The sequence below is a fragment of the Schistocerca nitens genome, chromosome 9 (genome assembly GCF_023898315.1).
Source record: "Schistocerca nitens isolate TAMUIC-IGC-003100 chromosome 9, iqSchNite1.1, whole genome shotgun sequence".
Lineage (NCBI taxonomy): Eukaryota > Metazoa > Arthropoda > Insecta > Orthoptera > Acrididae > Schistocerca > Schistocerca nitens.
The window spans coordinates 425,727,637-425,740,405 of NC_064622.1; the positions used below are offsets into that span (position 1 = coordinate 425,727,637).

Sequence of the window (12,769 nt, forward strand, 5' to 3'; positions counted from 1 at the left end):
CTCGAGTTGTATGCAGTCGAGAATGAAGTTAGCAAGGATGCATGTGACGCCATCAAACAAATGCCAGTTATGGAAGAACTAGATGCAATGCCTACTATGGAAGAACTTAGTAGAGAAATAGATTCTCTTGCTAACGGAAAGGCCCCAGGTGAAGATGGGATCCCTGCAGAGGTTATTAAGTACAACAAGTCTGTTATTCTCAAACATTTATATTCACTTATCACAACCAGCTGGGAAGAAGGTTATGTCCCGATGAGTATGCGGAATTCGAGGATAGTTACTCTATATAAACAGAAAGGGAACAGAAGTGACTGTAACAATTACCGAGGCATTTCATTACTAAGTGTAGCCGGGAAAGCTTATGCAAGAGTCATCCTAATGCGATTACAGATCTTAGCTTCCAGAATCTACACAGAATCTCAGTGTGGCTTCAGGCCCGGCCGATCAACCGTAAATATGATCTTCTCCTTAAGACAGCTACAAGAGAAATGTCGTGAGCAGCAGAGGCCACATTATATTGCTTTCATTGACCTTGTTAAAGCGTTTGATTTAGTGAGCAGAAATGGGCTTTTCAAACTGTTGCAGAAGATTGGATGCCCACCTAAACTACTGCAGATAATTGTCTCTTTCCATGAGAAAACACAAGCAACAATTTGCTTTAACGGTAAAACATCAGAAGCATTCCCTGTTAATAGCGGTGTGAAACAGGGGTGTGTGTTAGCTCCTACATTGTTTGGGATTTTCTTTTCCCTTCTGCTCAGATTTGCCTTTGAAGACTGTGAGGAGGGAGTGTATCTACATACGAGGTCTGATGGAAATCTTTTCAACATTGCTCGCCTCAAGGCCAAGACGAAAGTAAATACAGTCGTTATCCGTGAGTTGTTATATGCGGACGATGCAGCTCTAGTAGCGAACACAGAAGATGAGCTGCAGTATATAATCAACAAATTATCAAATGCCTGTGAAAAGTTTGGTCTACTCATCAGCCTTCAAAAGACTAAGATCATGGCGCAGAGCACTACCAACCTTCCATCCATTAGCATTGATGGCAATCCTCTCCAGATAGTTGATGACTTTACCTACTTGGGATCCACAATATGTAGCAACTTGTCCATGGACACTGAACTTACTAACAGAATCGCAAAGGCATCATCTGTCATGGCTAGACTGAAAAACAGAGTATGGAACAACGGACTGCTTACCAATAAAAACTAAATTAAAAGTCTACAACGCTTGTGTTATAAGCACCCTTCTCTATAGCTGTGAGACATGGACAACTCTTTCTAGGCATGAATCTCGACTCAACAGCTTCCATCTCCGCTGTCTCCGGAAGATCCTTCAGATCTCTTGGAGAGATAGAGTACCCAACACCGAAGTCTTTCATCGTGCAAGCACAACCAGCATCTTTGCACTCCTGAGTAATCGACGTCTAAGATGGTTGGGACATGTCAGGCGCATGGATCCTGAGCGGATACCGAAACAGCTGCTATACGGCGAACTTCAGAAAAGTGTGAGGCCAGTGGGACGACCGCATCTTCGTTTCAAGGATGTCTGCAAGAGAGACCTGACCAAGACCAGAATCAATCCAAGCCGCTGGGAAAGCATTGCAGATGACCGTGTCAAGTGGCGAGTAACTGTGCGCAACGGCGTCAAGCTCTCAGAGGACGAACGCACACAGGAACAAATCAGGAAGAGGACAAAGCGAAGAGACAGAGCGGCTTCTGTTCGAAGTCCCTCAAATTTCACATGTCCAAACTGCAGTAGGGACTGCCACTCTCGAGTGGGACTTTTTAGCCACAGCAGACGCTGCAGACTCTGAACCAAGCATGCTACACCATCATCCCTCAGGGATGGACGGATGCCATTATATTTAGGTTTAACTGCACAAAGGCTGTGAGTTATTACTGGGGATAAATCTGCAATAACTGAAACTTAGACTGGTTTGCGTCACTGATACAGTGCGTAAAACCTGGAATCATCGCTCTTCTAGTCAGATTTGTTGAGGAACTGGAATGTGTACCAGAAGAGTTGAACTCCGCCTGAACAAGCCATGAAGGCACAACGGTACCGACCGGTCGCCGTGTCGTCCTCAGACCACAGGCATCATTGGATGCGGATATGGAGGGGCATGTGGTCAGCACACCGCTCTCCCTGCCGTATGTCAGTTTACGAGACCGGAGCTGCTATTTCTCAATCAAGCAGCCCCCCCCCCTCCCCCCTCCCATCCCCCTTGCCAACAGCGCCAATCCAAGTGGTAGCCCAACTTGGCAGCGCTTAATTTTGGTAATCTGGGAGACGAGGGTTAACGCCTAGGCAGGGCCACGTATAAAATTGATGCATTGCGATTGCCACTATTTATTTTCCATTTCATTTGATTGCCTATGATCGGATTCAGGTGTTTTCACACGCATCTGCAGAATGCAAACAATTACATTCGCACTGCATTTAAAATACACTCCTGGAAATGGAAAAAAGAACACATTGACACCGGTGTGTCAGACCCACCATACTTGCTCCGGACACTGCGAGAGGGCTGTACAAGCAATGATCACACGCACGGCACAGCGGACACACCAGGAACCGCGGTGTTGGCCGTCGAATGGCGCTAGCTGCGCAGCATTTGTGCACCGCCGCCGTCAGTGTCAGCCAGTTTGCCGTGGCATACGGAGCTTCATCGCAGTCTTTAACACTGGTAGCATGCCGCGACAGCGTGGACGTGAACCGTATGTGCAGTTGACGGACTTTGAGCGAGGGCGTATAGTGGGCATGCGGGAGGCCGGGTGGACGTACCGCCGAATTGCTCAACACGTGGGGCGTGAGGTCTCCACAGTACATCGATGTTGTCGCCAGTGGTCGGCGGAAGGTGCACGTGCCCGTCGACCTGGGACCGGACCGCAGCGACGCACGGATGCACGCCAAGACCGTAGGATCCTACGCAGTGCCGTAGGGGACCGCACCGCCACTTCCCAGCAAATTAGGGACACTGTTGCTCCTGGGGTATCGGCGAGGACCATTCGCAACCGTCTCCATGAAGCTGGGCTACGGTCCCGCACACCGTTAGGCCGTCTTCCGCTCACGCCCCAACGTCGTGCAGCCCGCCTCCAGTGGTGTCGCGACAGGCGTGAATGGAGGGACGAATGGAGACGTGTCGTCTTCAGCGATGAGAGCCGCTTCTGCCTTAGTGCCAATGATGGTCGTATGCGTGTTTGGCGCCGTGCAGGTGAGCGCCACAATCAGGACTGCATACGACCGAGGCACACAGGGCCAACACCCGGCATCATGGTGTGGGGAGCGATCTCCTACACTGGCCGTACACCACTGGTGATCGTCGAGGGGACACTGAATAGTGCACGGTACATCCAAACCGTCATCGAACCCATCGTTCTACCATTCCTAGACCGGCAAGGGAACTTGCTGTTCCAACAGGACAATGCACGTCCGCATGTATCCCGTGCCACCCAACGTGCTCTAGTAGGTGTAAGTCAACTACCCTGGCCAGCAAGATCTCCGGATCTGTCCCCCATTGAGCATGTTTGGGACTGGATGAAGCGTCGTCTCACGCGGTCTGCACGTCCAGCACGAACGCTGGTCCAACTGAGGCGCCAGGTGGAAATGGCATGGCAAGCCGTTCCACAGGACTACATCCAGCATCTCTACGATCGTCTCCATGGGAGAATAGCAGCCTGCATTGCTGCGAAAGGTGGATATACACTGTACTAGTGCCGACATTGTGCATGCTCTGTTGTCTGTGTCTATGTGCCTGTGGTTCTGTCAGTGTGATCATGTGATGTATCTGACCCCAGGAATGTGTCAATAAAGTTTCCCCTTCCTGGGACAATGAATTCACGGTGTTCTTATTTCAATTTCCAGGAGTGTAGATAGGAGGCCAGACGTTTGCCCTCAACACTCGCCACTACTTCTTTCTTCTTCATACACACACACACACACACACACACACACACACACATACACACACCAGCACCACCACCAACACCATAACCACCACAAATACGACCTCTACCACACACAAACATACACAGTTTCAATATCAATGAATGACATTGCCTCATAAATAAATGTAAAATAGTTCCAACCCATCAGGTTCTCACCAAAATTTTTGAGTGAAAAGTATTTAACTGGAAGAAGCTGCGATTCTGAAATGCGTCGAATGTGAAATAGCCGCTGTACTCTGTAGAATTAACGGAAAAAAATGTCCAGAGTAAATGGCGGAAACCATTTATAAGTCTGATACGTCTGATGTTACGTAACAGCTTCACGCTTTGCTGTATATCGTATGGATCTAAATAAGTAGCAACCGTAAGCACATCTGAAAACACCCGAAATCGGCTAGTGGCAATGAAATAGTGCTGTAAACCTACATACTGCCTTTTTAGCTCAAATTCATCATGAGTTATAGATGTTACAATAACGCTCTTCCCAAATCCATAACGTACAATATAATGTTATGAACCATACTCAACACCTGTTTACAGTAATGTCAACTCCGCTGTAGAAAGCACTATACTGAATGAAAACTATAGGTTAGTAGGGTAGTTACTACGTTCTCACCTTGGTCACCTCGCCCCAGAAGCATTCCGTAAATCGATATGCCCGCTCACATTTTTCCGATGAGCCTGAAACAATAAAACCAACGAAATATCTTAGGTATATATGTTGCATGAAAGTTTTATTTTTTTCTGCAGTGATTGCAGATTTTTGGAAAGATAATAATACCTATTATACATGGATCTAGCGGTAATCGAAAACTCTGGGTGTGGTAGCGTCTCCTCTCTGAAGGCTATATATTATTGCATAAAGTATGTTAACGGAATCGGCGTCTGGAAACTCGGCCCACATGTAATTGCTACGAATTTTCCATACTGCTTATACGATGAGTAATACAATAATCAGCATTTCGTCCATTGATCGGGTGCTATGAAACAGCAACTCATCTGAGAAGGGGGCCACACGGCAATCGGATTTTTGTAATTTTTTATGTTTATGATATATGTGGTTCAGAACTCAAATATACCTCCCCCAAAGCAGTTCTCTGTAATTCTCAAAAATACTCGAGAACATCGACTTTTAAGTTTTCCACCCTTTTTAAAACACTAAATTAAGATGATTTTCTTTCGATAGGCGGTGAAGTGTTAGGACCTGGGTTTTAGTCCTGCTAGAATCAAATTTTAAAACAAGCATTCTATGAGCATTTACGTGAAACGTAAAGTACAGAAAGACAGAAAAAAATTAATACGTATTTTTCTAACTATACAGTCCTGGTTAACAATCTTCTACAAAAGATGGCAATTAAGAAATTTTGTTCGTACTGAAAGCTGAATTTTTGTGTGCAATACATAATTATAAATAAGAAGACGTGATTTTTTATAGATATGACTATTAGATCCGTTAACTGGCATATATGTGGTAAATTTTATATTTAAGTGAAGAAAGGTATTCGAAATGAAAGAAAAAACGAAAAAATAGTGACGGAGTAATTATCAGTCTCGGGCGCCTAATGTTTTCTACGCCTGATAGAAATGGTCATAGAACACGCACCTTTGTTTAAAAATTTGATCAATACAGCGGGTGAACACTCTATCACAGGCCATTTCTCGTCAATAAATACGAACCTTATTTTCGCTTATGAAACATGTTTGGAAAACTTAAAAGTCGATTTATTCGAGAATTTTGTAGAGTTGCATCGCGCTGCTTTGAGAGCATATAAAAAAAGTTCTAAAAATCCGATTGCTAGGTGGTTCCATTTTGAGAAGGAGACTACTTAGCGACTACTGAGAACCAAATGTAAACGCTGACGTAATTAACAGCTTTCGACTCGCTGAAAAAATGTGTTATTTCGAGCGTCGTAAAGGTTTAGTAAACAATGAAGACGCGAAAGCGACGATGATAAGGAAAATTCATACAGTTTCCTGAATTCCAGGGAGGTTGTATTGTGGACCTGCAGGAGATTGTATGAAGAGTGGAAATGTCAAGATGATGGGATGAAGTTGATATTGGTTATGGGACACGTCAACGAATGTTGACTGATGAATTGGGCATGCTAAAGATCTTGACTGCCGATCAGAAGGCACAGTGTGTTGAAGTGAGCACCGACGGCTCCGTGAAAACGTGCGGCGACGGCCCGAACGTTGGCGTCAAGGGAACTGGCTGCTGCATCACGACAACGCGCCTTGTCACACGTCCTTGCTCACCAGGACCTTTATGGCAAAAAACAACATGGCGGTTGTACACCACCCACCGTACTCGCCAATTTGACACCTTGCAACTTCGCGCTATTCCCAAAACCGAAACTCAAGTTGAAAGGCCGTCGGTTCGACACTCTAGAGAGGATTCAAGAAGCATCGCTGGCGGTGATAAACACCCTCAAAGAACAGGACTTCCAGAAAACGTTTGACCAGTGGCAGAAGCTCTGGGACCGGTATGTACGTGCGGATAGTTACCCCAGAAGACACCACGGCGTAATAACGCCTCTACACTTGATAACGGCCTCTGTTCGGTGAGAAAGAAGGTCAAGTTTCCTCAGCTGCGCCACTCATAATAATTGAATCCCGCAAAGGAACCAAATGCGATGATGTTGATTGCTGCCTTTCACCCGCTGTGCCAAATAGTCCCAGACATTTTCTATGGAAATAAAATCCGGTGATCCAGTGGGATAATCGAGGTGCGACTAGGTGCGTGAGTGTTCGTCAAACCGGTTCGTATGGAGGCCTACAGTTGTGGCTATTGTCATCTTAGAAGACGAGTGTCCTCGGCGTAGTCATCATGAGATGTTGAAGAAAGGACAACTTTGGGCTACCAAGAATTTTAAAATAAACATACTGATCGGTTTGTAGATGAGATGGTCCAAGTTATTGAGCAAAAATCCCCCAAACCATCACTGATCCACATCTGACCTGAACTACCCATTTACAGTTAAATGCCACATTGGACTCTTGATGAAATTGACGCCATGCATCATTTGAGAAGAGGCAAATTTCCGTCTCCTCAGAACACATTACACACCTATAGTCAAAAAATGTCCAGTTTCTTTGTTATTTGGCTCATTGAGGAGTAATGTGACATTTAATGTGACCACCTGCCAGAAGCTTGAATAATCATCTTTTACAGTTCGGACTGCTGCGAAACGTGCATGAAGAGAGTAAGTGAGTCAAAAGGACCCATACTGAAAGCAATGCCGTGGCCAGCTGCGATAGGTTTTTCTGTTGAGCATCCACAGCGCGAACAGTCCTATGGAGGTGCTCCCAGGGTTTTTCTGTTGGGTTTAAATCTGGGGAGGTTGGTGGTCAAAGGAGTGTGGTAAACTTCAAACCACGGACATGTTGCACTGTCCTAGTGGTAGATATCATCATCCCGAGGAGGAACAAACTGCATGAAGGGGTGGATGTGTTCCAATGGATAGCTGCATACTTGTGTTGATCCATTGTGCCTTCCAGAATGCCGCGATCATCCACGGAATGGCACGAAAATATTCCCCAGACCATAACGGTCCTTCCTCCGGGATGCAAACCTTCCGACGATTGTCGTAGGGCCGTACACGCTAAAGGCCACCTATCCAGTGAAGGATAAAATGTGCTTGAGCTGGAAAGGCTGCCTGTCGCAAAACATTTCATGTCTAGTTGCCGTATTGGCGAGAAAATTGCAGCCTCCGTCGCTGATGAACAGCAGTCACGATGGGTGCGTGAAGCAGGGGCTAGCTGTAGAGGCCCATAAGCAGAAACGTTCGCTGAATGATCGTTGAGGAGACACTGTTGGTTCGCCTGGGTGGTCAGTTGCTCAGTGGTTGCACGTCTTATTCGCCCATACAGATCTTCGCACTCGTCGTTCTCCCCTGTCATCTATGGCCCGTGGTGCACCACAGTTGCCTCCGCGCCGACAACAACGATGGCACAGTTTCTTGCTTTCCACCGAACGCTTTTTACACTCTCCACTGCTAGTGCTGCCACATGTCGTCTGTGAGTGGTAATTGCACGTTGACATTGAACATAAGCGGCGGTCACATTAATGTGACCGGACCGTGTATTTACCTTTATATGTCGCTAAGAGTTATGGCCTTCTGCGAAGTATCCGACTCCAAATGCCCGTGGCAAGTTGTTGCCTTTGAAATGTTGGATCGGAAACTGAAACGGCGCTGCATTCACTGGCAGCAACAATCCATATCGTATTTGAAACAGATTGTTGCTGGGAATCGATCACACTCAACCGCTGGCAGTTAGTGTACTTTGACGACGACTGTTCTTACACTGTGTCCGCCTCTGTAGCTGATCGGTCAGCGCGGCTGACTGCCACACGGAGGACACAGTTCAATGTTACACCAGGGATCTTTCCTTGGTGGGAGAACATAGTACTAACCCTTAGCCTCATGAAGCTGACTGAAGAACTACTGGGGCGAGCAGTATCGGCTCCAGTTCACGAAATTGATAATAGCCTTGGAGAGCGGTTTACTGACCCTACACTTCACCATACCGCATCCAATGACGCTGTGGTGTCACCGCCAGACACCACACTTGCTAGGTGGTAGCTTAAATCGGCCGCGGTCCATTAGTACATGTCGGACCCGCGTGTCGCCACTGGCAGTGATCGCAGACCGAGCGCCACCACACGGCAGGTCTCAAGAGACGTACTAGCACTCGCCCCAGTTGTACGACGACGTTGCTAGCGACTACACTGACGAAGCCTTTCTCTCATTTGCCGAGAGACAGTTAGAATAGCCTTCAGCTAAGTTAATGGCTACGACCTAGCAAGGCGCCATTAACCATTTGTAACGTTGCATGTACCTCAAGATAGTCTCACTTGTATCATCCAGAATGCTGTATACCAAAGGACTATATAAAAAGTGTTCTAGTAGCTACGTTCTTTTCTTTATCACATTCATTACGAATCCTGTTCCAGACTTAACGCCAGACGGCGTGAGTTGACGCGTGCCCTTTCGGCTACTTCAATGTGGACTGGCTGCCTTAACAGTCCACTACAGACGCCATTGGCAGAGAGTGCCACCGCAGTCAGTCGGGACAGATGGACCTAATAGCGCCTGTGCTCGGAGTCTATATTCTTACACCTTATTATACAGACGCAAGGGGGAGACCACTCCTTGTAGAGACACTGGACCGTCTGTCTTGACACACTAGCTAATCGAGTGTTTTAAAAAAAATGGTTCAAATGGCTCTGAGCACTATGGGACTCAACTGCTGAGGTTATTAGTCCCCTAGAACTTAGAACTAGTTAAACCTAACTAACCTAAGGACATCACAAACATCCATGCCCGAGGCAGGATTCGAACCTGCGACCGTAGCGGTCTTGCGGTTCCAGACTGCAGCGCCTTTAACCGCACGGCCACTTCGGCCGGCGACTGTTTTCAATCGGGTGTTTTCACGGGTAAATACTATAGTTTTTTCTCCCATTCTGCTGCACCTCGACTTCGACCCGTCATAGTGCACTGATTCTATGCAGCCGAATGTCGCGTACACAGGACGTACTGCCAAGACTTAGATCATCAATTGAGGTTCATATCTCTGCCTTGCTCAGTTGTACATCGTCACTGAGATCCAAAGAAAGTTGGAAAATAATATTTTGTTCGACTAGCTGTGAGGAGTCAACGTCCTTGCCGCAGTCTCAGCACTGGTTCCCGTCAGACCACCAAAGTTCAGCGCTGCCGGGCCTGGCTAGCACTTGGGGATTCACTATCCGCGTGTGCCGAGTGCTATTGGCAAGCGGGTTGCAATTGGCTCTTATGATTCCAATTGAGGAGCTACTTGGCTGAGGAATAGCGGCACCAGCCGGAAGAGCGGTGTGCTGATCACATGCCCCTCTGTATCCGTATCCGGTGAAGACTAAGGGTGAGGATGACACGGCGGCCGGTCGGTACCATTGGGTCATCAAGGCCTGTCCGGAGGTTGGCTTTTAGTTTGTAAGTGTGAGGAGATCGTATACGAATTTTTTTTTTTTAATTTGAACTTTTTCTTACGGTGTAATCATGAGTGTATCAAAATGTTGATATTAACTTTGTATGTTTTATTTCTACTCACTCATGTCCTTACGTATGTCTGTTATGCTACTACGTAGATTTTGAGATTACTGTCATTTTGAAATTTGCCAACAAAGACGTACCTCATTCAAACAATATACAGTTTCCGTCTCATTAGAAGTAGTTATTTTTCATGTTTCGCAAGTGAGTTTTCGAAAATATTCCGTACAGCTGAAACGAAAAGGTATCGGACAACACTGATGACTTCAAGAATAGTTAGCTGCTAACTCCAACTGTTAGGAAATGTCGACATGGTTGCCTCTTGGCTGTAAAATTATTTATTTCTTCATATGGCCAATATGAAATAGTAATAACTGTGCGTTAGCATGTGCCAGAAGCTAAAAAACCCATCTGAAATACATTCTAAGACCAAAAAAGGTGCACCTTGAAAGACTTATCCGACTGTGACGGGAATCGGTAGATGTGAGGTACATGTACGGACAACCAAACAATTAAAGTTTCAGATAAAAAGCATGATTCATTCAAGTGAAAGACCTTATCCAAGCAGTTATTCAGTTTGAGATTGATTGATCGAGTTGTTTTATGTCCTCATAATGGATACAGGGCCAATTTCTGTACAGTTACCAAGTTAGATCATCAAAACGCCGAGCTGGTTGGAGGGCCCTGCCCGTCATGCTCAAAACGTCCTCGACCAGGGAGAGATCCGGCGACCCTTTGTTGGTCAACATCTCCAGACATGCCTTCGCTGGTCATCGGAGTTCAGTTCGAAGCGGGACTCATCACTGAAATCAGTTCTATTTCAGTCAATAAGATTCCACTTGTAAATAATAGATTTCAGCAATCAGTTGTTCTTTTGAAATTTTATTGGCAGATCTAGATTTCAGCTAGAAACTAGCCATTCTCAATGCACTATCATTTTTGATCATTGCATGTAATACCTGTTCAATGAACTGTGGATCAAGACAGACCAACAGGCATTACATGCATTGTAAAAAAATGATAGTGCATTGAGAATGGCTAATTTCTAGCTGAAATATTAATTTGCCAATAAAATTTCAAAAGGACGACTGATTACTGAAATCTATTATTTACAAGTCAATATAACATTCGCTGCGTGCAACAGCCTTCTGAATGGAGGGTAACCTGACCTGAATAAGATTCCGGGCAGAAGACGTGTCTGAAAACACCACACACACACACACACACACACACACACACACACACACACAATGGTGGGATACCAACCCGACGAACAGAGTGATGGTCTGTGGTGCCTTTTCTTTTCATAACAGGACCTCTTCGGTCGTCATCCGCGGCGCTCTTACAGCACAACGGTACGTCGACGATAATCTACGTCGTTATTTTTCTGCCCTATATGGCAAGCCACCCTGTCCTACATTTCATCAGGATAGTGTCCGTCCGCACAGGACGAGAGTTAATGCTACTTGTCTTCGATCTTCCCATACCCTACCTTGGCCAGCAAGGTCGATGGATCTCTTCCACAATGAGAGTGTTTGAAGCACCGTCTCGTAATTTTGACAATCTAACGCGCAAATTGGACAGAACTTGCCACATTAAATAACTCTGTCAATCAATGGCAAGCCGAATAACTGCTGCATAAGGATCAGAGTTGGACCAGCACCTTATTGAATTGCTCAATTAATGAATCTCTTTCTCTTAAATAAATTATGTATATTTTTTTTAAATTATACTCATTTTTTGTGTGTTTATGTAAATCACATCTATCCGTCTCCGTCCCAAACGGATACTTCCTTTGTGTCCGCCCCTGGTAGCTGAGTGATGTCGGCACGGTAACTCAGCTACCCTCTGTAATAAAAAAAAAACGGATCTAATGGATCAACAACGAACTGAAATGGGTGTCTATCGACGTCTGCCCCGAGCAGATACAACGAACAAAAACGAACAAAATGAGATTAAAAAAAAGAAAGTGGTCAGCGCGACAGACTGTCAACCCAAAGGGCCCGGGTTCGATTCCCGGTTGGGTCGGAGATTTTCTCCGCTCAGGGACTGGGTGTTGTCCTAATCATCATCATTTCATCCCCATCGACGCGCAAGTCGCCGAAGTGGCGTCAGATCGAAAGACTTGCACCAGGCGAACAGTCTATCCGACGGGAGGCCCTCGTCACACGACATTTCATTTCACTTCCTTTGTTTGTCTTTTTCTGTTTCTTTTAGAGTTTATGACAGATTTTTCAAGTTTCGACATGCGCTAAAACACAATTACCAGAACTTGATGATGGCCATACGGCCGAAATTGCAATAACGGGTTGTACAAATTAATCATTCTACTGCCATAAGGCTACCACGATGTCATTTACAAAACTTTACATTGCGAACTCCAGCTACGAGGAGTTAGCCAAGTGTTAGGCTGCACTGGGAAATGTTCCGAAGGTGTAGGACCAGTAAAAATAACGTTGTATTAGTTCATCACATGAGAGAGAAAACCGTGGAAAATATGTAACATATTTGAATGCGTTATACGGATGGATAATATAGTGTAGTGAAGGACGAGATGGCGACGAAAATCAGATAGAAAAGAATCCAGCAAGAAAAACGATAACAGAATCCCACAGAAGTGTATCATAAAGTCTTGTCCTCGAACTTGGCATTGAAAGAAAACGACAAAGACAAAAGCGAAACGATGATGGCGAAAAAGAGACAGACGCATGACTGTCTTCCTACGCTATACCTCTGGGTGATATGAGAACAAAATTTTGTAAATGATTCATTCTACTCTACGTACTTGAT

General features: G+C 45.6%; 1 protein-coding gene across 1 annotated transcript in view; it reads right to left on the reverse strand.

Moving 5' to 3' along the window:
* The window catches only part of LOC126203565 (uncharacterized), a 45,840-nt gene that overhangs the window by 2,591 nt on the left and 30,480 nt on the right, over positions 1-12,769 (reverse strand). Inside the window, exon 6 of the mRNA XM_049937891.1 lies at positions 4,570-4,634. Within this exon, the coding sequence (XP_049793848.1) occupies positions 4,570-4,634 (65 nt within the window). The remainder of the gene's footprint in view (positions 1-4,569; positions 4,635-12,769) is intronic.